The 25278-nt window shown below is 33.7% G+C and overlaps 1 protein-coding gene across 4 annotated transcripts in view; it reads right to left on the bottom strand.

The window, feature by feature from the left end:
• Nucleotides 1-738: 738 nt before the first annotated feature.
• LOC129942140 (alkaline phosphatase) overlaps nt 739-25278 on the bottom strand; it is a 65313-nt gene continuing 40773 nt past the window's right edge. The window contains exons 3-8 of one of the 4 annotated variants that reach the window (XM_056050948.1): nt 15256-15400; nt 2697-3156; nt 2046-2622; nt 1732-1975; nt 1336-1652; nt 739-1131 (exon numbers count right to left, since the gene is read on the bottom strand). In XM_056050948.1, coding sequence (XP_055906923.1) covers nt 998-1131; nt 1336-1652; nt 1732-1975; nt 2046-2622; nt 2697-3156; nt 15256-15350 — 1827 coding nt within the window. In that variant the 5' untranslated portion in view covers nt 15351-15400 and the 3' untranslated portion in view covers nt 739-997. Of the gene's footprint in view, nt 1132-1335; nt 1653-1731; nt 1976-2045; nt 2623-2696; nt 3157-4918; nt 5443-15255; nt 15401-25278 lie in introns of those variants that run through there. The other 3 variants (XM_056050949.1, XM_056050950.1, XM_056050951.1) reach the window with 3 other exon arrangements.

The following is a 25278-nucleotide window of genomic DNA, read 5'->3' as shown; positions in this document are numbered from 1 at the left end:
CGATTTCTCAAGAATTCTCTATTGCACAATTCAAAAAGGTGCAAAGATAATTTGATGAAAGGTGAGAACGAATTGTAAATTGTGTTGCTCGGTGAACCCGTCTGAGAAAATTCTCAGAAAAACAAATATAAACTGGCCAAAACATTTTATGCAAAATTGAAGTGAATGCAGACTTTAAATAAGTAATGAGTTTAAAAGCAAGATGTCTCAAATAATTTAAATCAAGAGGAAAATGATTATAAGATCAAATTATTATGTGATATGGTGATTGTAAAATTATAATTTACAATTTGTATATTATCAATTCAATAATTTCAATTTTAGGCAGAATTCAAAAAATGTTGAAAAATGATTGCATTCACAAGAAAATACATTCTTTTACCCAATCCTAGTAGTTTTTGTATCGAATTTTTGGTTATCTTTTGCAAATATACCTGATTTTAAAATAAATTGAATATAACATAAATTTTATGGATAAACCTAAGACTACATTTACATATATAGTCGATGAATAAAACGGTTATAAACAGGATGCTACGTACCGCAGTTTTATACTTTAGCAGCAAAGCAAATGGCTTAATGTATTTCAAATGCAAGCAACTAATGAAATGTATTTGTAAATTTTTGAAAATGTTGATTAGATCGTCATCCTCTCAATACTGCAATTCTTTACAACACAATTTGTAAGTATGTATTTTATTTTTACTAAAAATAAATAATAAGAAAAAAATTCGTGGGTGAAAAATTTTTAAGGAAGGTAAATATTGTGCTCTATTAAAAACTCTTATACTGTTTCATGTCAATAAGTACTTAAATTCAAAATATTCTTACTTCACTATTTTCTTTTTAGTTTAGATTATGTATTAATTCATAAAAAAAGTATTTACAAAAACAGTTGATTTTAAAGTTATATGTTTTGGGTCATGACCGGAAGGGCCGTCAGCTATTTAATATCACAAAAATCTGATAAAAGTAATTGATTCCGTTGCGACAGTCTTTATATCGGCAACATCTCTGCCAATGACTCAACAATACTGCTATCACGAAAGCGTCCAATTCGTAGAGCATAGGATATAACATGCGCTACGTAGCTTTGTTCATGAACATTGTGGAATAAATGTGCCATTGGTCCTTTAAATAGAATAAATAAATTAAATTTAATAAAAGAAATGGCATTACCCGATTATTTTGGCATGTAAGCTTTTAAGCCTTATCCGAAATAATTCTTTGGCTACTTTAAATGTCTGACTATTTATTATGTGCATAAGAGTCTATAACTTTCACAAATCGATTCTTAAGCATGTATAATATAGATAAAATATTGGTTGTACCTACCTTTAGCAAAAATTGTAGTATCTGAACCTCCATGTGTATTCTCGTCCGTGTTGATAGTAGCCTGTTGAACATAATCGAAAGAAGTTGTGTCATCCTTGCTCGGATCGCGTCGTTTCATTTTATTTGTTTGTGGGTCTAATTCAGGTTGAAAGGCATTGTAACCTGTTCCATACGTCAAAGTTGTGTAGGGAGTTGATTCGGTTTTCGAATTTGAGGCTATTCCTAAAATATTGTTTCCTTTATCGGGATAACCGTTAATCGTCAAGGTGTGGGAATGATCGGCTGTCACAATAATAAGCGTCTCTGCAAGATGGTCACTTTAACGAGTAAAAAAAAAAGTTCAGTCAAATAATTTTGCACACTTTGAATGACCGAGTTGTGGTCTTTTTTACAAACCTCATATCTTTAACCGTTGCCTCAATCGCTTCATTTAGAGCCAGCACTTCTGAAAGGGCCTTGCGTGCAGCCCCTCTATGATGTGCTTGATCGATGTTTCCTCCTTCGACGACCAGCAGGAAGCCTTTTGGCTTTGTTTTCAGAACTTCCAGTGCTTTTAGAGTCATATCTTTCAGAGAAGGCATTCCTTTTGGGCCACTATCACGTTCATGGTCATACTTCAAATGACCGTTTGCGAAAATTCCTAAAATAATTCCCGAAATACGAATGAAAAACCAAAATCAATTATATATTTCAGTGAAAATAAAACCAACCCAAAACGTAGTCTACATCCGCTCCATTAAGATTCGCCAACTCCTCGTTATTCTGCACAACAGCAGAGGATTCTCCAGCGTTGTTCTTCTGAACTTCCCAATCGTGAATTAGATTTCTACCGTCCTTGGAATTGCAAGCCCAGGTGTCAAGTGGGTCAGCATCGGATGAATTAGCATGCGAAACTAGGCATTGACGTCCACCACCCATGATTACATTGATACTCTTTCCTGGATTCTCTTCAATTAAAATTTTCCCAATGTCTTTACAACCAGCGTGTCTCGCATCTTCTGGAACTTTCGCCTCACACTCCCAACGACGATCGGGGACATGTGCATACAAGGCTGCTGGAGTTGCATGAGTAACCCTAGTGGTGGTAACAAATCCCGTATTCATTCCGTCGTCTTGTGCCCACTTAAGAATTGTCTCGACGTGATGCGTAGCATTCATAGCTGCAGTGCAATTGGCCAAGTTTACTGTAGAGTCGACTCCACCTGTTTCGTAATTGACTTTAACGCCTCCAAAGAGTGCTGTAGCTGTGGAAAATGAATCTGGGACTTGTTTGTTGGCACAATATGTCTGAAAACAAAATTATTATTTATCGATATTCTTTGGAGATTCTCTCTGGCAATTATCTCAAAACTTATACGCACCTTTAAAAGTCCCATATGTGGAAATTTTTCCCAACTCAGTAGACCCTCCTCCTTGAAACCGTAGATTCTTGACGCAGTGACTGTGTTTGGTCCCATTCCATCGCCAATGAATAATATCACGTTTTTAGCTCTTCTCATATTTATCTGATGATGGAGAGCTTCCTTCAGCTCGTCAATGCCTTTATCATACCAGATTTTTTGTTCTGGCGGTAGATCGACATTCCAAAAGCTGACTTTAGACGCCACGTCAGAGTCTTTTTCATAGTTCATCATAAATGCAATACATAATAGTGTCAGGAGGGTCGCTGAGAATGCTAAAGTGACAATAAACACTTTAGACTTATAAACACTAGGTGGGCGGTTTTTTTCTTTCATTTGTGGATTTAATTCCGAGTCCAGATTATTTAGCTGGACTTCGATGGATTGTTCGTTGGGCGAATTCATTGCGTCAGGAATTGAGCTGAAAATATATGTAAATTTAATATGTACATTAGAAAATTGGGCTTTTGACAAACTTATGTATGTACATAATGTATATCAGTTTTTTAGGGTAGTGAACTTTTCTTTTTCGGCTGTCTGGTGTGAACGAAACATTTGATGTGGGACTTAATTATCATTGCGCCTAAGGAAAAAAATTATGAATGCCCGAAGTATGGCTTCTTGGGCTCAACAAAAAAATTTAAGGGAGAATAAGTGAATGAGTCTTCTCATGAATTCGAAGTTGACTGAGTTCGACTGCGATCTTTCGGATACAAAGGTTTGTAACTAACAGAATGAGTTGTTTTTAATCAGATTAAAGATTCCAAAGCCGACACCACTTGGTCTCAAAACCCATCGCTTAGGAAAGGTCCAGATTTTAGTTAAAAATTGATTTTTTTTAGTCAAACTTAATAGTTGCCTGTTTTTAAATGTAAGTTCAAAAAATGCAGTAGGCAAATAAAGTATAATAAGTGGTCTGATCCTGCCTATTGTATAAGCGTTATTGGGCAGGGTTAGGCGACATAAGGAACTTGAAAGTGAGGCAAGTTTCTAGCATCTGATTGGCCAGCTGCCAAAAAAAATGCCTTCCAATTAACTTTATTGGAAAGTTGTCTGGAAAGTAAGTAAAGAAAAATCTCCCTAATTATCTAGTCAAGTCAACTTATGTCAAAATGACAACTGATCATGTTTTTTCATTCAAGTGAAAGCTGACCTTTACTACTCTATAATTTATATATTTTCGGCACAATTCCATTTAATGTTTCCTGTAAGTAATATCTCTCTACAATACAAAAGACAAATCGTAATGGACTTGTAGCTTTGCTGGGGAGTGTTTTGTAGACAATAATGTGTTTAGTAGTTATTATACTATGAACTTAATGTAGATGTTTGTGAAGTAAGGTTCTGAATTTGAAATTTATGACACTTCGAAAACTAACTAGTTGCCTTGGTCAAAATTTACGTTCAAAGAATGAAGTTGACTGCAAATGAAGTCCCTATATTGTCTAAAATTGCCCATTAGTGTTAAAGCTGTCAAATTTCCAAATAAACATTTTTAAAGAATTGTTTTTAAGGCATGGGTAAAGGGGAGTAAATCTGCCAAAAAACCAATATCTGCAGATTTGACCTTAAATCAAAAATAAATGAAAAGAAGGGAAATTTGTGTTTTGACAGATCTAGATCAAGAATAAATTGATTTATTTCACCCATGCAAAACTCCATAAGATTGAGGAGCTTTTAAAAAATGAGATATGAGATTTTGGATTTTTATCTTAAAATCTAGATTTTGATTTGGAGAGATCGAATCTTTACCGTTAGGCACAAATGACTTTAGTCAGAAACTAATATCAAAACACTTATAAATTTTTTTGTCTAATTGCCTAAAGACTAAATTAATACGACATTAAGCAGTTGTTCTAGACTTATGTTGAGACAAAAATAGGCCAGTATTTGACTTAAGACCTTTTTTGATGTGGTAAAAGCCTTAAGTCCGAGTTTAAAATGTAATAGTCTGCTAGTAGATTGCACTTTTATACTAAAACACAAGGCCAAAAACACAAATCAAAAGGAATAATCACTTTTTACATTTATTAGTCAGCCATGCATCTTAAGCTCCGAGAAAAACCACACGAACAATATGGTAGGTATACATATTCAAGCTTGCAACACAAGTCATCATTTCTGATTGCTTACAACAATTAATTACTTAATGAAAGTGTGAACATTCAAATGCAAAAACCTACCTACACGATTTGGGTAAGTATAAAATATTTTAATTATTGTAAGGGATGCAGTAAATTTGGTTCAAGAGCACTCCAAGACAGCAGCCGGGTTAGGTAGATAGGTATGTAGATATTTTCACTCGTATAGGAACAAACCTCTATTTTAATTCTTATTTTCGGAACGGACAATAATGTCTTGAACTTTTATGAACACACAAGATAAAAACGAAAAGATTATTTTTCAATTGCGGGTCTAATATAATCGGTTGCAATAAAGTTTATTGTTAAATAAATAAATCACTTTATCAGATGAGACAAAGACAAAAACAGTTGTTTGAAGATAGGTATCACTTGTTTTCAATTTCCGTATGATAAATTATAAGATAACTAAGTATTTTTTCCTTTTCTATGACTATGACGAAATGTTGTGCCTGGTACCCTGGTGCCTCTGCCTGAGAACAGAATAAATGAAGAAGAACGAACGCTACACTTTTTTCCCGAATCGTTGCCGTACGAGAGCCCACTCAAAACTAAAATTCATTTAGAATGAGCATTCTGATTTATATCCAGGAATGAATAAAATGAATGAGTACTTTTGTTGCAATTTAATAATAATAAAAAAAGATATAAAACAAAATAAAACACACAATATTTTATATGAGAAACGGCAACGAATGTGCTCTTCTTCTGTAGCCTAGCCCTAGGTATACGTTAAGACTTGATGAGAGTTAAGACTTGAGAGAGGGTGGGCTATGATTGTTTCTTCTCGTTCTCAGTACTCAGAGTCAGACTCACTCCGCATGTCATCTTCCGGGGCTGTTTTGCTGTGAAAGGTGTTCCTCCCTGTCCTGTCTTGTGTTCGTTGTTCCTGTCATGCTCCAGCTTTCTTTGAACGCAGGTATTGGTAAAGGTTCTGTGTTCTGTCACCAGTCGGATGATGTTTCGATTGTGGTAGTTCGTAATCATCGCCGTTTGTTGTGCAGATAGCACTCATTCATTTCAATCTCGAAATAAACTGAGGACAGGTGAAGGGAAAATAATGTGTTCTTCTCTTTTAAAAAGGTTCACCTGATTTTTTATTGCTAAGAATAAACTAAAAATCTGCCCTACTCCCGGCTCCCGGCGTTTTTTGTTTTTTTTTTGTTGTTTAATGATTTTTCAACTTGAGGAAACGCTATAAACAATTTAAGGATTGTTTGTATTAAACAGTATTTATTGTTTGTAAGATTTATAAAAGTTGTAAAGTTTTCAATGCAATGTTTTTGTTTTCAGTACAAGAAGTTTTGAGATCATCAAATTTGTTTCAATAACCGGTGAAACGGCATGCATGGGTATACCTACATACAGTTACAAACACAAAAATAGGACCATTTGTGATAATATTTTTATAAACAAAATCTTAAGTCTATTCTATTCTGTGATTGTTTCGAAGATTATTAAATATCAATAACATAAATTCTTTGAATCAACACCCACAGGACAGCGCAGTAGAGGAAGACCGCGGACCAGGTGGCGCGAACAAGTGGAAAGTGACCTCACCCAACTTGGAGCGCGAAACTGGCGACAACTAGCTAGGGAACGAGCTAGATGGAGAAGTTCGTTGGATGAGGCCCTAGTTCACATAGGCCTGTATCACCATCTTAAGTAAGTAACATAAATTTACAAGCATGACAGTCCAGTAAAATTAGGCATTGATTCAAAAAAAAAATCCGACGAAACAGAGTTTTGGTGGAAAGCTGCATTTATACCTACTTCCTTAATACAACATTTTAGGAAGGTTGACGTTTTGAACTGGGTGAAGGTGGGACAAAATGCAGTTTTATCCAAATTATTTGAAAGTCATGGGCTTTTTCGTACAAAATTTTGGGTACTCATCATATGTGCATATGTGTTGTAATTCTACACAAAATATATTATGATACTTTTTTTAAAATACTCGAAAAATTTGGAAAAACGTACAGTTAAGTTTAGTTTTTGGGTTAGTAGCTTCATTTTTAATTTTACTTATTTTGAAAAAAAAACTTTCTGTTAAAAAAAGTTTCAGAGTAGAAGGGTAAAACCACATGTCACCACCTTGAAAACAAAAATATTTAGTTTGCATTTAATTTCATAACTCTTGAGAAATGTATTTTTTCACAAAGTGATTTGGATTCAACGGGTGTTTTTCTAAACATTGGATTTTCAATTCGGAAACACTTTTTTAGGAGTTGGCATTTTCGAAAGGTATTACTTGATTTAAGGGCCAATTATAGCTACCATTGGGCAGGTTCAGGCGACATAAGGGACTTGTAAAAGTAAGGCAAGTTTGTAGCACCTGATTGGCCAGCTGACAAAAAATTGTATTCCAATTAAGGTAAGTTTTTTGGAAAGTTGACTGGAAAGTTAGTCAAGAAAAATCTCCCCAACTATCAAGTCAAATGAACTTATGTCAAAATGACAATTGATAATGTTTTTTTAATTCAACTGAAAGCTAAACTTTATTACTCCATGAATTATTTATTTTCTGCACAGTTCCATTTAATCTTTTTTTTTTTTAAAGAGTTCCTTGTCAAATTGGAAGAGAAATAAGTAATATTTCAATAATGTTTTTGGTAGTTTTTGTACGGTAAACTGAAGGTAGAAGTTAGGGGCCGGTTATAGCTATCAGTAAAATTTGAAACAGGAGGAATCTGAAATGTTTTAGTTATGAGCGTTTATTGCAATCAGTTAATTAACGTCATTAAATGTTGTTTTCTTTCGATCATAACATCGAGCATCGCGCCTCAGGCAATTTTGTTAACTATTTTTTTCGTTATTAAAATTTTTAATGACTTGATCGGAACAGTAAAAAATTGGAACACCAACAGTAAAATAAAATAGACTTTTTGCAGTCAACTGTTCAGTAAAATGAAATTTCATCATTAACAAAATTAAAATGGATTTATAAATTAAATAAATCTTTAAATGCATTGTTTCTTTTTGACAAAAATACTTGAATATAGGATTCATCTTAATGTATTAATCTTTTGCTAGAAATAAATCTGCAACATGTTGAAAAACTAATTTTACTGATGGATAGTACTGATAGGCAGCTATAACCGGCCCCTTAGTCGTCAGCTATCATTAGTTTTCATCATTGAAAACAAACATTTGAATTTTTTTTACAGGTCGTTTATATCATTAAAAGTTTCGGTCATTGAAAAAAAAATTCCTGATTGAAATCCACCGAAAAACAGACAGAAATCTGTCATTAAGATTGTGTGAAATTGTAAAAAAACAATTTTACAGAAAAACAAATGCGCAATTACACTTTTTTTCTCAAAAAAAAATATTTGGGTGATTTACACCCAAAGCAAAACAGGGAGATGATGGGAGAAGGTAAAACGTCGAACGGTTACAATCGCAAGAGATCGCCAAATTCTTCTCCAACCGAGTTACAAGTAACCTCTTCTCTGCCGCAAACACAATGTATCGAAAACCAGTGGCAACATTGCCAAGATGCAATCAGAGAAACCGCCTCTGATGTGCTGGGTTTCAAGCAGCCACCAACAAGGAACCCCTGCCCTGGTTTGATGAGGAATGTTGTCAGGCAAATGCAGCCAAAAACAGGCACGCAAAGCGGAGCTGCATAAAAAGGACGAGAGCTGCTCATGAGCTCTATTTGCAGAAGAGGCGAGATGAACACCATCAGAAGGAAAACGAGAAGGCATGATAAGCGTGCGGTCGAAGATGTTGAGAGGTTTACAAGCAGGAATGAAGTTCGAAAGTTTTATGAACATGTGAAACGAAATTCACAAGTACATAAACCTAGAACCGAAGGCTGCAAAGACGAAAGTGGAAACATCATAGTGGAACCGCAGTCAATGCTCAGGATATGGAAGGACTACTTCTGCAGATTGTATAACGGCGACGACGAACCGTATTCCGCTGTCAGGCAGGATGATCCATTTAAAATAGACGACGAAAGCCAAAAAATCCCGTCCTCCCGACGAAGTGAAGATTGCCATATCTAAGCTGAAGTTTAATAAAGCCGCTGGAGCGGATGGTTTGGATGATAAGTTGATTAGGACCATGCACCAACTCATCTGTGTATGGTCGGAGTAAAGCATGCCCGATGAATGGAACCTCAGTATTGTTTGCCCGATCCTGAAAAAAGGATACCCTCTTAACTGCACCAACTATAGAGGAATAAGTCTACTTAACATCGCCTATAAAATCTTCTATGCCGTAATATGTGAACGTCTAAAGCACATCGTCAACAACCTTATAGGTCCTTATCAGTGTGGTTTTAGACCAGGAAAGTCCACAGTTGATCAAATATTCACATTACGGCAGATCCTCGAAATAAACCACGAACACCAAATCGACGCCCACCATTTTTTAATCGATTTCAAGGCCGCATATGACAGCATCTATAGGGACAAGCTTTATAGAGCCGTGTCTAGTTTTGGCATCCCCGCCAAACTTGTCCGTTTGAGCAGGATGACCATGGAGAATTCACGCTGCTCCATAAAGGTTGGAAAAAACTTAACAGAACCTTTCGATGTCAAAAAAGGTTTTTGACAAGGTGATGCACTGTCATGTGATTTTTTTAACATCGTGCTTGAAAGAATAGTGCAGAGCTCACATGTTAACACTAGAGGCACTATCTTTCAAAAGTCTGTCCAATTACTAGCATATGCTGATGACATTGACATAATCGGAAGAACTCAGCGTAATGTCAATGGGGCTTTTGTGAGTGTTGTGGCAGGGGGGGGGGGAGAAATGGGATTAACGGTTAATGAGGGCAAAACAAAGTACATGCTGTCGTCAAGAAAGGACATACAACACCGACGTCTTGGTCAAAACGTCACCATCAGCAGACGTAACTTTGAGGTAGTCAAGGACTTCGTCTACCTAGACTCCGTTGTAAACGCAGAAAACAACACCAGCGATGAAATTAAATGAAGAATAACTCTTGCTGATCGCTGTTTCTTTGAGCTAAGAAAGCAATAGTGTGGCAAAGCTCTCTCTCGAAGGACCAAAGTGTTGCTATATAAGATCCTTATCATCCCCGTCCTGCTATACAGTGCAGAAGCATGGACCATGACAAAAGCGGATGAAAGCACCTTGGGCCGTTTCGAAAGAAAAGTTCTTCGTGTGATCTACGGTCGCGTATGCATCCATGGAGGAAGGAAGAGAAAATGGAACGACGAGCTGTACGGGCTGTACGGCGACGTGACCTTAGCCAGAAGGGTAAAAGTCCAACGCCTAAGATTGCTCGATCACGTAGAGCGCATGGAAACCAATGCTAGGGACCGTGCTAGATGGAGAAGTTCGTTAAGTGAGGACCTTAAGTAAGTAAGTAAATTAAAGCCAGATCAAAAGGGGTAAAAAAAAAGATCAAAATTCAATAACCATATTATACGCTGACGTTGGAAGTTCATATCCGAAGAACAAAAATGCAAATCTAAAAACGAATAGAAAAAACTGGGGTACTGTCATCAGCGAAACAATAAAGTGGGTTAAAAGTTTCCGACAAAAGATCGTGTATAAAAATAAGTAAGAATGTTGGAGAAAAACCGAAAATCTGATGTTAAACTTTGAAATATCAAGTCCAACAATCTTACTTTATATAAAATGATGAACAACCTTATTTTACTGTTTGGTGAGATAAACTATGAAATCATCAATGATGGCACTTGCTTTAGGAAATCTTAAAATAATATTTAATTAATAAAAACTAGAGAATCCGCTTTGCAAAACAAAGTTTTAAGCAGATACTCAGTTATACATATTTAAATGACCCAATAGATATCTTTTTTTGTAGGGCATTTGAAAAAAATTATACCTAGTGTCTTGTTTCACATATTTTGTCTACATTCACCTCTAAGAAAGTCTAAAAGTTCGTTTCCCGGTTTAAACAAAAAACAACGCATCACCAAATCAATCTCAGACAGCGGCAATGACGAAAATCGAATACGTTTTTATTTATTTTTGATAATGGACAATGGATTATATTTTTAATTTTGTTTGTATTCTTTTGGCAGCCATCTCATGCTTAGTAATTAGCTCCCATCAGTGGCATACGTGCAATTTACCACACCTGATCAATGACTACAATAGGCTATCAAACTGTAGTAAAGTCGATATAGGAGTAGGAGTCATTGAATCCCATTACATCAGTGAATTTTGCTGCTTTGGAAAGGAAACGCACGCATAAAAGGTACGATGACGATGACCATTTTCGAAGCATATTTCTAAATTTTCAATGGTTTTATTATTTATACACAAAATTAAAATTTAGATGCATGAATGAAAATCAATTAAATTCTTGAAATTATGAGACAGTGATTCATTCATTTCATTAAATGCGAACAGTGCACATCTATAAAATATTATAGCCTATAAGTCGTTTGAATGTAACAGCTGTTTTTTTTTGCTAAAAGGCCCTGAAAGCGATGGTTGATTTGTCAATGAAATGCCTCTCACAATATTGGGAAGAAGAGTAGAGGTGTCAGTATGTATCTCATTTAAAAGCATATTTTACTGCCACTGAACCGTGTCGTGCAGTGAGAATGATACAAATACATAAGACCGATAACAATAATACATTTTAAATTGACCAAATCTTGTTTTTTACTAATAAAAACTTTTAGTGGATCAAAAAATATATTGAAAACTTAAAACCAAATAAAATCATATGTTTAATTGGGAATATTAAAACCAGAATTCTATTACATTTTCTTAAAGGCTCCGAACCATTGTACGCTTCTAATTCTTTAAAAACAATACCGGACAGAACATTTCACTCAATAGTGACCGCTATGGAGCCACGTTTACTGACTTTTTCGTTCATAGATCGAACAACCATGACGTGCTGTAGCTGTGGTTTCAGCAAAATGATGCAAAATGTCACACCAATTGTTCCATAATTTAACTTTTGGGAACCGCCTAATTTCATGTTAGGGACCTATGAATTGGACTTCAAACGATCGTATTAAAGGTTTGACTATTTTCTGTGGGAATATATAAAGTTCCTAGTAAACCCACCACCATTTAGCCCGAAACGATTGGCCACTTAGTTCTTTAGATAAAAAAAACTTAAGAAATTAAAATTAGGATTTCAAAAACAACATGATAAAAAGAAGATTGAAGTATCACATTTATTATATACAAAAAAAAGTCCTGACACAAACTAGAAATCCATTATAAACTTCCCATGGGAAGTTATTTCAATCGGTCCGATTTGTCAAACTGAAAATGTTGTCATTTTTGACGTTTCAAGCTTTCTTGAATTAGTACCTCTAGCATGATGGTTAGTGCGTTGGACAGTTATGCCAGAGGTCTTGGGTTAAATCCCTGCTTGTGCCATCTAAAGTTTTTTCACGGCTACTGCCCCTTGCGCGGAATTAACAAATCCACCAAGATTAACTCTTGTCATGAAAAAAGCTTTCTCGAATTAGCCGTTCGAATTCGGCTTAAAACTGTAGGTCCTCTCTATCCCTGACAACATTACCCGCACAGAGGAATGGTTGAGAGTTGTAAGTCTTAACGCGCAAGTTATCAAGGGGCTGTTGCATCACCTCATTTATTTATTTAGGTGTTGTGTGTTTGTGCTCCGGAATATTTTGTCTGTAATATCTCAAGAACCGGTGGAGATGTCGATAATGGAAGAAATTTGTCTTTACAAAAAATAATTGAGTGTTTTTACTATAGCAATTTAAAAAAGTGAACATTTTGGTTGATCCTTAATTTTTTCGAACAAAAAACGCTGGCGACTTCAAAAAATTTAGTTGTCAATCCGAATAAAAACGAACGAACAAAAAATGATATTGCCTCCAGAATAATTTTATGAACGAAGACCAAGGTTTTCAACATCTGTTAAAATTTTGAGATAATCAAGGTTACGGTTCTTTTTTACAATAAATAAAAACCCCTTAAAAATCACTGCTAAAAGTACGGACGAAGCCGTCTCGTGTGAAAGAAGTCAGACGGCTGTTTTAAATCGTCCGTACGGAAAAAAATCCGTCTCCTTCCAGTGTGAAAGCTTTATTTAATTTAATTAGTTTACTATTAATGGCTCACGGATAGAAACCGTACCTGATAGAAACCGTTTCGTGTGAAAGAGGCCTAACTCGTCGTAATCGCACGGTCGCAATTTGCTAATAAAATTAAAAGATCCTAAGTTAACTTTCTTTTTGAGACATTTGTTTTATTCGGAAATCAGCTGCTGTCCATGCCTCAGCGCCATAAATGAAAACCAGGATGATGAGTGTCTTATAGATGGAGATTTTGATGCTCGAGAGAGGCATTTACTTCTCAATTGCCTTCTAAGTCCGAAGAAGCATTGCAAGAGTTATTCTTCGTTTGATTTCAGCGCTGGTGTCGTTGTCTGTATTAATAGCGGTGCCTAGGTAGACAAAGTCCTTAACTACCTCAAAGTTATAGCTGTCCATGGTGACGTTTTGTCCAAGACGTCGTTGTTCAGTGTCCTTTTTTGATGACAGCATATACTTGGTCTTGTCCTCATTGACCACTAAACCCATCGCAATGCTCAAAAAACGCTCCACTGACATCACGCTTCGATCTTCTAATTATGTCAATATCATCTGCATATCCGAGAAATTGGATGGACCTTTGGAAGATTGTGCCTCTAGTGTTGACGGTTCAGTTTTGCACAATTCTTTCCAGAACGATGTTGAAGAAGTCGCATGACAGTGCATCGGCTTGTCTAAAACCTTTTTTGACATCAAATGCATCGGTAAGATCTTTTCCGACCTTGATAGAGCAACGTGCATTCTCCATCGTCATTCTGCACAAATGGATAAGTTTGACAGGGATGCCAAAACCAGACATTGCTCGGTAGAGCTCTTCCCTATAGATGCTGTCATACGTGGCTTTAAAATCGATAAAGAGATGGTGGGTATCGATTTGAAGCTCCTGGGTTTTTTCCAAGATCTGCCGTAGTGTGAATATTTGGTCGATAGTAGACTTTCCTGGTCTGAAGCCACACTGATAAGGACCAATCAGGTTGTTGGCTTCAGACGTTCGCATAATACGGCAGAGAGGATCTTTTTCGCAATGTTAAGGAGACTGATCCCTCTGTAGTTGGCGCAGTTTAGAGGCTCTCCTTTCTTATGTATCGGGCACACTATGCTGAGATTCCACTCATCGGGCATGCTTTCTTCCGACCATATTTTGCTTTGAATAGTTCGGCAACGATGCCGTCAGCTCCAGCAGCTTTGTTTGACTTAAGTTTAGATATAGCTATCTTCACTTCGTCAAGGTCGGGTAGGCGGAATTGTTGATCTGCGTCGCCGAGGTTGAGTCGTTCTATCTCCCTTACAGCGGAATTCGGTTCCTCATCGCCGTTATATAATTTGGAGAAGTTATCTTTCCATATTCTCAGCATCGACTGCGGTTCTACTACGATGTTCGCCTGATCGTCTTTACAGGCTTCGGTTCGTGGCTGCTACCCTATAGTGACTGCGGAGTCAAAATTCAACTGGCTTTGTGAGTGTAAAATTGCACCGAAAAGTAAGTCAATCCGGAACTGTCATATTAATGACAAGTGCAAATAAAAAAAGAAACGTTTGTGTTTTCAAAACTTAAAATAATCTTTTTTGTCTTTTTTTTATTCAATAAAACCAAATATTAGATAAAATTTGTATTTAAATACTAAACGATTAATTTGATCATGAATTTTTGTGTCCTTACCTGAGTAGCTGATTGTGAACCGTCAAAATCATTGTTCACTAACAGATTGCAGATTTAGGCAACAAAAGGGACTCCATTTGCATTCAACTTCATTCTTTGAACGTACGTTTTGACCAAAGCAACTAGTTAGTTTTTCAAGTGTCATGAATTTCAAATTCATCGCAAACCTCTAATTTAAGTTCATAGTACAAAAAGTACCAACGAAGTTATTGTTTATAAAATACTCCTTAGGCAAGCTACAAGTCCATCAAGATTTGTGTTTATGGTTTGTGTTGTTATTACATCTTTCTTTTCCAAATTGACAATTAACTCTTTTACAGAAAACATTAAATGAAGTTGTGCAGAAAATAAATAAATCATAAAGTAATAAAGTTCAGCTCTCAGTTGAATGAAAAAACATGATCAACTGTCATTTTGATGGAAGTAGTCTTGACTTGATAATTAGGGAAATTTTTCTTGACTAAATTTCCAGTGAACTTTCCATTAAAGTTGACAGGGCTGATTGACTTCAATTTTTTCTCACACAAAATACTTTTATAAATATTTTTTCTAAGTTTTAGAAAAATCCATACGTGGTTCGCATCTGAGTCTTTTTTTTTAAATTTTCGATAATTCTTAAAAAATCACTCGTTTTAAACATATGTTCTATGCGTATAAACAATCACTTAATTTAATTGTACCTGGTAGATTCAAAATCTGCGAGTCGACTCCTAAGACGCCTGGAAACACCGCTGCCTGAGTCATCGGAATAGTTGTAATCGGTGGACTTATACATTTTAATGTTGTTGTGTTAAATACAAAATTTTTTAAGGACAAGTGGATAAACTAAAAAGAAAAAAACAATTGAAAATATGAGCCAATTTTTTGGAAAGTTTGGGAAACAAATTTGTTAAAGGTCAATGAAGAGAGACATTAATATCCTCTTTTGGTATTATTAATCATAATCCGAAAAGAGCAATATTTTGTCTTTAATTAAATAAATATGTTTGTATACGTTCACATTAAAATATTAATTTAAACAAATGTTTAAAGTGGTAAATGACCGCTTTCATTTATGAGCTAAATGTAAGCGACTGTAAATGTGTAATTTATTATTTGTTGAAGTAAAACTAAGTATACGTGATTAAAAGATCTTCCAATATTGGCAGATTTTACGCATAACAATTTAATCAATTTTTTATCAACAAACAATTTTATCTGTCAATAGTGACAGACAAAAACTGTCAGTCAATCTTCGGCTAATTTTCTATCAAAGAATTGGCCGACTTCTTGCAATGATTTGTACTCGTCTAAACACCTAATTTTACAAAAAGATCGTTATGGCCTGCTTCATTATTGTTTCACTTTTTTATAGTATACATTTTTTTAAAAGGTTCTGCACGACATTTTGTTTTCACTTCTAAAATAATTTTTCATATTCTCTGTCATCTGCCGAGAAAATTTGTCAGTTTCAGACGACATAAGGATTCTTCAAAGTTAAGCAAGTTTCTAGTACCTAATAGGCCAGCTGCCAAAAATTTACCTTCCAATTAAGGCAATTTTAATCGAAAGTTGACTGGAAAGTTAGTCAAGAAAATTCTCAATAACTATGAAGTCAAGTCAACTTATGTCACAATGACAGTTGATCATGTTTTTTCAGTCAACTAAAAGCTGAACTTTATTGTTCTATGATTTATTTATTTTCTGCACAAAATTATTTAATGTTCCTTGTCAATTTGGAAAAAAACAAAAATAACTAATATATTTATTTACAATACAAAATACAAATCTTGATGAACTTGTAGCTTGTCTGAGGAGTGTTTTGTAGACATTAATTTTGTTGGTACTTTTTTTACTATGAACTTAAATTAGTGGTTTGCGAAGTAAAGTTCTGAATTTGAAATTCATAACGCTTAAAAACTAACTTATTGCTTTGGTAAAAAAATTGCGTTCAAAGAATAAATTTGACTGCAAATGAAGACGCTTATGTTGTCTGAACCTGACCAATTATTAATTGGAAGATATTAAAATTCTTTTTAATTGTCAGCCAAATCAACCAATCGTAAAAATGGATAATTTTGTTTATAGGCAATATTTGTCGGCAAATATTGGAAGATCTTTCAATCTGGTTGGGTTCGATAGCCCGATTTTTATAATACTACATTTTATAATCCCGCTTTTTGTAATCCCGTTTTCTATAATCCCGTTGTTTATATTCCCGTTTATTATTATCCCGATTTTGAAAAACAAACCTAGTTCTTTAATTTTTAAAAATCACCCGAGTTTTTAAAATTAAACAATTAGTTTTGGTTCCAAATCGAAATTATAAAAATATTATTTATTAATGTGTAATTTGTCTATAGTCATTTTATTGTAACCTTTAACAGAAGTTAAATATCAAATAATAATAATATAAAGTAGTATTTTTTTAAAACAAAAAGCATACTCAAATCAATTAACAAAGTATACTGTACTCATAATTACTTAAGTTCAACTGTAGGCTATGCGACGAAAAAAAAAAACAGTTTTACTCGTATTTCAAAAGGCTTCTTAATTAAACATTCAAACCTTTGACTCCTATTGTTATTTGGTTTAATGCACGTATTTTGTAAGAAAAAGAAAACAAGTTGTCGGGATTCTTATTTATCGGGATTTTGAATAAGTGGGATTTTAAAAAATCGGTTCGTGATTATAACACTTTTTTTCAGTATTTTTAAAATCAGGATTCCGATACGCTCCCTTAAATAATTTTATTATGTGTGAAACTACCTGCTTAAACAATACTTCGTATAACCCAGGGTTGCCTGCATTTGCAGTGTAGAAAATGTATTCCTTGTGTTATTGATTGTTTTTTTTCCTTTAAATGAAAGATTATGAAAATATAAAAGCATATATTTGCCTAGCCAAAAGTTCGTCCAAGCCAAGGTTGCCATTCATTTGAGAACAATTACTTACCATAATCTGTTAGTTTCTTTTGGTGTCATATGAAAGGAAAAAGTTTGCATCAAATTTGATAGTTCACGTTTTGAAAAACAAGATTTATTTATTTTTAAACGACGCAATTGGGTATAATTTAAACCATACTAGAAGACATAACGGTTTCTTACACTCCACAGGGAGTTTGTATAAAGATGTTCAGTAACACAACATACAGAATTCTGTTTTTTACAGCTACAGACCACATTAGTTTTTTATTTTGCTTTTTCTCACATCGACCTGGATTTAAGAAAGCAGCCAGGTTAAAAACCAACAAACCGTCAAAAATGTCCACTTCAATTATTGGCGATTTGAAAATTGATACACCATTATAATTAATTTATAAATTGAATAGTCTGAGACTTTCAGGCTTGAACTTGAACACTACTCATTATTCTGCTATTCATTCGAAGTGAATCTGTGTATGTCGGTAACGTCGGTAATAATGAGCGTTGTTCCTCTATTTACGTGAAAGCATTCATTCTATACAATTCAGATCCGCATATAAAATGCAGCCGATTTTTCATTTGATATGTGGTTTGTCAATTTTTTTAAAATGTAAGTGAAAACTAATTAATTGCTAAATTAAGAATATTTGTTTTATAAATAAAAGAATATTAACATTTTTAGAGGAAGGAAGACAATTTTTAACATTTCTCCGACGCTCTTTTTTTGAGGATTTTCTTATTCCTTTGCTTACAATTGGAATACAAAATCCAATACTGCCCATTTCCAAAAATTATACAAATTATTTTGTTTAGGTGGATTGATTAAACTTAATTTTTGTATGAATCAAAACAATTTATCCAACATTCCCAAGATTTTTACATGAACAGCTGTTTATTTGAATGTTAAATTGGTTTTGATAATGTAGTTCACCCGATGGATAGCAGAATGCAAAGGCAGTGTGAAAGGGAATCCAATGGGTGAACCGAATATACGAACCACGTGAATAGCAGAATAGGGCTGTTTATAGCCGAAACAAATCGAATCATAATAGTCTGCCAAAAAAATAAGATACAGTTACCCTTTAAATTGGTCGTACACCAACAAGAAGGTGATATGCTGTATTTAATGATTAAAATACAATGTTTTGAAATGATTTAGTATTACCAGGGATACCGACATAATGGTCTAATTCTGACAATAGTTTCTCCGCTGCACCAGATAATATTCCTCCACTTCTTTTAAAATTTTGTAAATATAATTTAGCAGCCCCGCTGTGTTATATTTTCAACATGTCTTTGCAACAAGGTATATTTTTAGATACATGGAAACATTCTCAGATTACTCCTCTGCATAAATCTGGATCTAAGGGATCTGTGGAAAATTATAGACCTATTGCTAAACTTCAGTTAATTCCAAAAGTATTTGAAGCAATTGTTAAAAATAAACTGTATAATTTAGTTAAAAATCATATTTCTCAACATCAGCATGGCTTTATGAGTGGTAGATCGACAGCAACCAATTTATCAATATTTACGAATTATTGTCTTGGTTGCTTAGAAAATCGCTTGCAAGTCGACGTTATTTACACCGATTTTTCAAAGGCATTTGATCGTGTGCAACACGAAAAACTTGAGCTGATTGGGTTTCACTCTTCTCTCCTTGACTGGATTAAAAGTTATTTGGTTGGACGTAGTCAATATGTTAAAATTGGTGATGTTATATCAAATAAAATAACAAACTTTTCAGGTGTTCCTCAAGGCAGCCACCTTGGGCCACTCCTTTTTATTCTTTTTATTAATGATTTGCCAAATTATATTTCCTATGCAAAGTGTCTCTTATATGCCGATGATCTCAAGATTTTTAGCTGTGTAAGATCTCCATTAGATGCCAGTAAAATTCAAACTGATATTGACTGCATTGTTAACTGGTGTGCTATGCATGGTTTATATTTCAATATTAAAAAATGCAGTGTTGTTACATTTTTTAAGATACTAGATCCATTAAGTTTCAATTACAAAATTGATAATCATCCATTACAAAGGTTAACAAGACAAAAAGATCTTGGAGTTATCTTTGACTATAAAATGAGTTTTTCGCTTCATATTGACCACATTATTTCTAGGGCTAACGCGATGTTGGGTTTTATATCTAGAAGTTCTAAGTCTTTTGAAGATCCATATACTCTAAAAACTCTTTATTTATCCCTTGTCAGACCTTTGCTTGAGTATTGTTGCATTATATGGAATCCCTTTACTCAATCAAGTATCCTTAGGATTGAAAAAGTTCAGAAAAGATTTACCAAATTCGCCTTACGTAAGGTTTTTCGAAACTCAGATATTCCATCTTATGAGACCATGTGTAAATTAATTGATTTAAAACCTTTAGTGCAAAGAAGAAAGCTATATTCGATACTCTTTGCTTTCGATGTTTTGAATTCTAACATAGATTGTTCTAATTTGCTATCAATGTTTAATATTTACGTACCTTCTCGTAGTTTTCGACCTAGAGATGGAAATTTTTTACATGTTCCTTTTCATAGTACAAATTATGCCAAACACAACCCAATTACTGATTCCTGTATTGATTTTAATGAATTTGATTTTTTAATTGATTTTAATAATAGTAGGTTAGATATTAAGAGAAATTTATTAAATTTATTATATCTGTATTATTTTAAGTTAATTATATTGAACTCATATGTTATAAATTCATATTATTACTTGATTCAAATGTAGTCTCTATAAAGTCATGTTACTTGAAAGACGAAAAATAAATAAATAAATAAATAATTCAAAATCTCCAAAAATAAAATCCTTAGAATCTAATCCCCACGCTGATAATCCACAAACGAAATCCCCAAATCTAATTTTTTCAAACTCCGTCAATGCATGTTTGGTTTTATCATTTGAGTGAACTTTTCGGAGCTAAGCAAAAGTTCAGAAGATTAGGACTTTTCAAAACTTTACTTTTGGTTCAAAACCAATTTTCTGGATGTGTCAAAAAAAAAATAAACATGAACCTAAATTGAAGTTAATTGCCGATTGTCTAAAAAATGTTTTTCCTTGCACACAAAATGTAGTTGAAGCTTGGCATCGCCGTCTCAAGTCGATTGTAGGGATTATATGCACTAATAAGAGGTTTATCAAAGGAAATGATCGTAAATAGCTTTACCATTCTAAGACTCAGAATTACGCCATATAAACAATTAAGTATGTATGGTGGACATGCTACCTAATTGCAAACCCATGCCTGGCCTAACTTTAGTATTTGGGGTGTGTGCAAGGTTAAATGTATTCATGCACATTTTATTTAAATGCAAAACCTAGACAGTTCTAATTTGACTGGACTATTTAGTATTATGTTTTTTTTTTTATTATTTTTTAACTCCTGCTTTTCACAAATTTTAAGTCAAGAATAATGATGTCCCGTGGATTAAAAATGCTTAAACTTGCCTTTAAAAATGACATTGCACTATCCGAAGAACTTCCAAATGATGTCATGGAGTTTCAAAACAAAATTTTCGAAGTAGAGAATAGTGTAATCGATATGGCAGAAGATTCGCACGAATTAATCTTAACCGATTTTTTGGAAAATATTGAGAGCAATCATGTTGAACTTAAAAGTTTGGATGAAGTTGAACCTATTCCAACTGATGACACAACAGTAGTTTTTATAATTCAGTAATAGTTTGGTAATAAACAATAACTTTCAAGGGAAAAAGGGCAGTCATATTTTAGAAAAAAATCAGGTTTGGCCCAAAAGTATTAAAAAAAGATGCAACTGCAAAGGAAAAACCACCAAATTGATACGATTAAACGAGTTTAATGATGAGGAGAGAAATAACATTTTAAATGAGTTTTTGAAGAAATCTTGGAATGAAAATAAAGGTTTAGGTAGAATGCACAACTAAAATTAAATAAATTAAAAGACGACGGGTCGAACAATCAAGGAAACGAAATAGTTCAATTTATTATATTCTTAAATATAAAAATGATACGAAACGTTTGCAAGGTGATGTACTTGAATATCTTAAGTATTGGTGAGTGGGCTGTAACTAACTGGAAGAAAAAAGTTTGGAAACTGAAAGTACATCAATTGATTCTTCAGATTTATCTTTACCAACAGTAAATCCCTATTCAAAATAACCGCCAAACAAAATTTAATCTTCAAAAGGACTGCCTAAAAGATTTTCCTACCAAAAATGGAATCTCACTATTGTGGATCAAGTTCATCAAAATTGTACTTCAAATCTATGTGGCAGACAAAGACACAGTTAAATGGAACGAAGCTTAAGGTGGAGTTAGCGCTGATGAGTTTTCGTCCATTTTGTGCAATTTTCTCGTTGAGAAAGTTATACCCACCAACGATTGTAAGGAAATAATTATTTACAGTGACGGGTGTGCTGCTCAAAATAGAAATGTCATCTTAGCAAATGTACTTCCCAATCTAACAGCCTTACAAAAAATAAAAGTATTCCAAAAAATACTTGTGAAAGGACACACCCAGATGTAAGTGGATTCAATGCACTCAGCAATTGAAAAAAGCTGCGTAATCGAAACATAAACGTCCCAGCAGATTATGTTGACATCTGTGAAAAAGCTCGTGCCCACCCCTTTCCTTACAATGTGAATTATTAGAATTTTGAATATTTTAAAAAATATTCTTCACTTAAATTTATATATATCTTCAATAAGACCAGGAAAAAAATGTGGAGATCCAACAGTGAACCAGATCCACGCTTTAAAGTACAACGATGAAGGCTCCATTGAATATACATTGATTTTCCCTGACGATTGGAAATCATTAACGCAACGAATAAAGCCTTTCAATCCAATTTAAATTGACAATATTCCAAAGTTATATTAGACTCAACCTTAAATATCCGAAGATAAATACAAACATCTTTAAGAGCGGGAGAAATCTCTCAAGCAAGATTATCATTCTTTTTATAACTCTCTGCCACATTAAAGTTTTAAAAAGTTATATTTTGTTGGTACCTATACCTTTTTTCTTCTAGCTTTCTCAAGAAAACCAAGAACTAAAACAATTATAAACTTTTTTTCGACTAATATTTCCATACCTAAATTCCTACTACAATGTGTAATTTGACTATAAAATAAGTTAATAAAATTCCTTTTTATTAACTTATTTTACTTATTGTTTTAATTATCTTAATTTCTAAATTAAAACCAATACAAAATTTTGTGTAACATTTACTTAAAAGAAAGCCTCTTAAATCCTTCATATCTTTCGTTTTTTGAGGACGAAATCCTCGTAAGTACCTAAAGAATGATAAGTAGTCAAATTCTTAAAACTTTACTACAAGCAGTCTAAAAAACAGAAAAAAATAATAAAATGGTATAAAAAGCAATATCAGACTTGTTAAACGTATAAAATTGGTAGCAAATTAAACATTTCAAAACGCTCCGCTGAACAATTTACAAAAATGGACAAACTAGGTTTGCATCTTTAGCCGACGATATGCGACTCGACTCTACTTTGTTTTTAATCAAAGTGATTTTGCAATGGTTTGATTTTCTTAGAGTTTACCCAGTACTAAGGGAGTCAGGAAGGGCAGTTTTTTGGTTTAAATTTGTTGTAAATTCTTAACTGCGAAAATTGGATCCCACTACTAGGGAGGCACCACCATACCGAAATAGAATAATTACTGATATCTTCTAATAATTTGTTTTATTTAAATTAAAGTTGAACAAAAAATTCAAGAGTTCCCCAAAATTGTTTTCGTTTTAGCCAAATTCAAAGTCTTAAGTTTTTGTTTACGTTTGTTAATATCAAAGAAAAACTCCTTCCCTATGTATATTTCGCAACAAAATATATACATATAGGTTATTATACACAAGTCATGTTATACACAGTTTTGAAAGTGTTATAATGAAATTTAATACAAATTAATAATGATCACTTAGAATCAATAAGTAACAATTAAAAATAATTATTATTATGCAATACTGGAGAAAATACTATATCAGTTTACAAAACAGACTTTTTACATTTAACGTAACGTTATTCACTTATCTTTAAGTAATCAACAAACAATATGAACAAAATGTAAAAATATTTATCTTAAAAGTACTTATGATTAAGAAATGAAGAACAATAACAATCAGCCCTATTGTAAGATCCATGGGAACAAAATTCCACATGGAAAAATTCCCATTTCCCTTTTCCTTAATTATGACTTTCTGACGAAAAAATTCCCCATGTTCGAAAAAATCCCCTTATTGTAAGCATTTTTTCCGTGTGAAATGTTACGTTCTCAACAGCTGAAATGTATACTTATTTTTTTGTGGCGAACGAGAGAAGAACAAATCGGAAAATTTAAGATGTTTGTTGTTTTTTTTTGTGACAAAAAATAAAAGTGAATTTTTCCAATATTTCAGTAGCAAAACTTTAAATAAAGCCCAAAGCGAAATGCTTTTAAATAAAATGCAACAAAATGTTGAAATTGCCAAAGGCTTTGTAAAGCAATGTCGCGAAAAAGTTTTGGAGTTTTGGAAGCAGCTCACATTCGAGCTTAACAGCGCAGACCCCCACCCCTTTAAAAATTAATGCGAGTGGAAAAAAGTAAGTTTATTTTTTAGCTCTAATTAATTTTTGGTTTAAAATTATGTTTTGTAAATAGGTTTGGATTGACGAAAAGCGATACGTTCGCAAAAAAGCAGCATCGAATAAAATCTACCAAAGAGGAACAGGAGGTGGACCGAATAAAACCCAAAAATGTTCACCCTCGGAAGAGACTATATTCCAACTGGTTGGAATGAGTGAAGCAGTGGAAGGAGGTTTTGAATGAAGAATATTCAGACCTATCATAAATTCCATCGTAATCGGTTATTTTTACGAATTCCGAAAAACTGTATCATGAAATCCGTTCGTAGTGGAAAATCAAATACAATTTTGCATTACGAACGGATTTCATGATACAGTTTTTCGGGATTCGTACACATTTCCGATTACGATGGAATTCATGATAGGGCTGATTGTCCAACTGCGGCTGGTTCGTCTTCACATCCATTCAATTATGACCTTGAAGTCACTCCTCAAAACGAAAATGACCAACCAACACCTCCGACTCCTCAAATCAATAAAAAAGAAAGGCTGTCCAAATGAGCACGAGCAAAGTCGTCGCAGAGGAGCTGGAAATTCAAAAAAAAAAATTGTTCCAAGCTCAGTGCAGGAATTTCCGTAATGCTTCCGTAATGTTTATTTTAAAAACATCAGTGCACATATGTTTTAAAACGGAGAGGTAAATTTTGTATTCGTGGTCGTTAAGTTACTGTTTTTTGCTTATAAGTCGATGAGGGTTGAATTTAGAGTGTTTTTGCACTCAGTGGGCACAGTTTTAGAAAGTAATTGGAGCGCCACATTAATTTCTTGAATTTTTTTTGATTAATAAGAAGAAATGATTTAGATTTCAGTCTCTGTTTCCCTCATAGAGAAGGGAAATTTATTAAGGTCTCAGTTTTTTGAACATGTCTATTTTTCGAACTGTCATTTCCGATTTGATGCGAAATTTTATTCGAGTGAAACTCTCAATAGCTTTTGAAAGTCCGTGGGAACGAACATTTTCCCTGTGAATTGTTTTCCATGTGAAACTCACAATAAGGCTAAATTATCTGACACAGAACTGACGCCATAGGACTGATGAAAAAGACGAAATTTGGGATTATAATCAGGACTAATGTTTTTTTGTAATTTTGAATATCAACAAACTAAATTTTAGCAAATCAAATTCTAGGATGAAAAAATAAACTTTAGATTAGGAAAAAAATAACGACTCA

The sequence above is a fragment of the Eupeodes corollae genome, chromosome 1 (assembly GCF_945859685.1).
Source record: "Eupeodes corollae chromosome 1, idEupCoro1.1, whole genome shotgun sequence".
In the NCBI taxonomy this organism is placed as follows: Eukaryota; Metazoa; Arthropoda; class Insecta; order Diptera; family Syrphidae; genus Eupeodes; species Eupeodes corollae.
The sequence above is the reverse complement of the archived record's forward strand: the minus strand, read 5'-3'. Positions and strand labels throughout refer to the sequence as shown.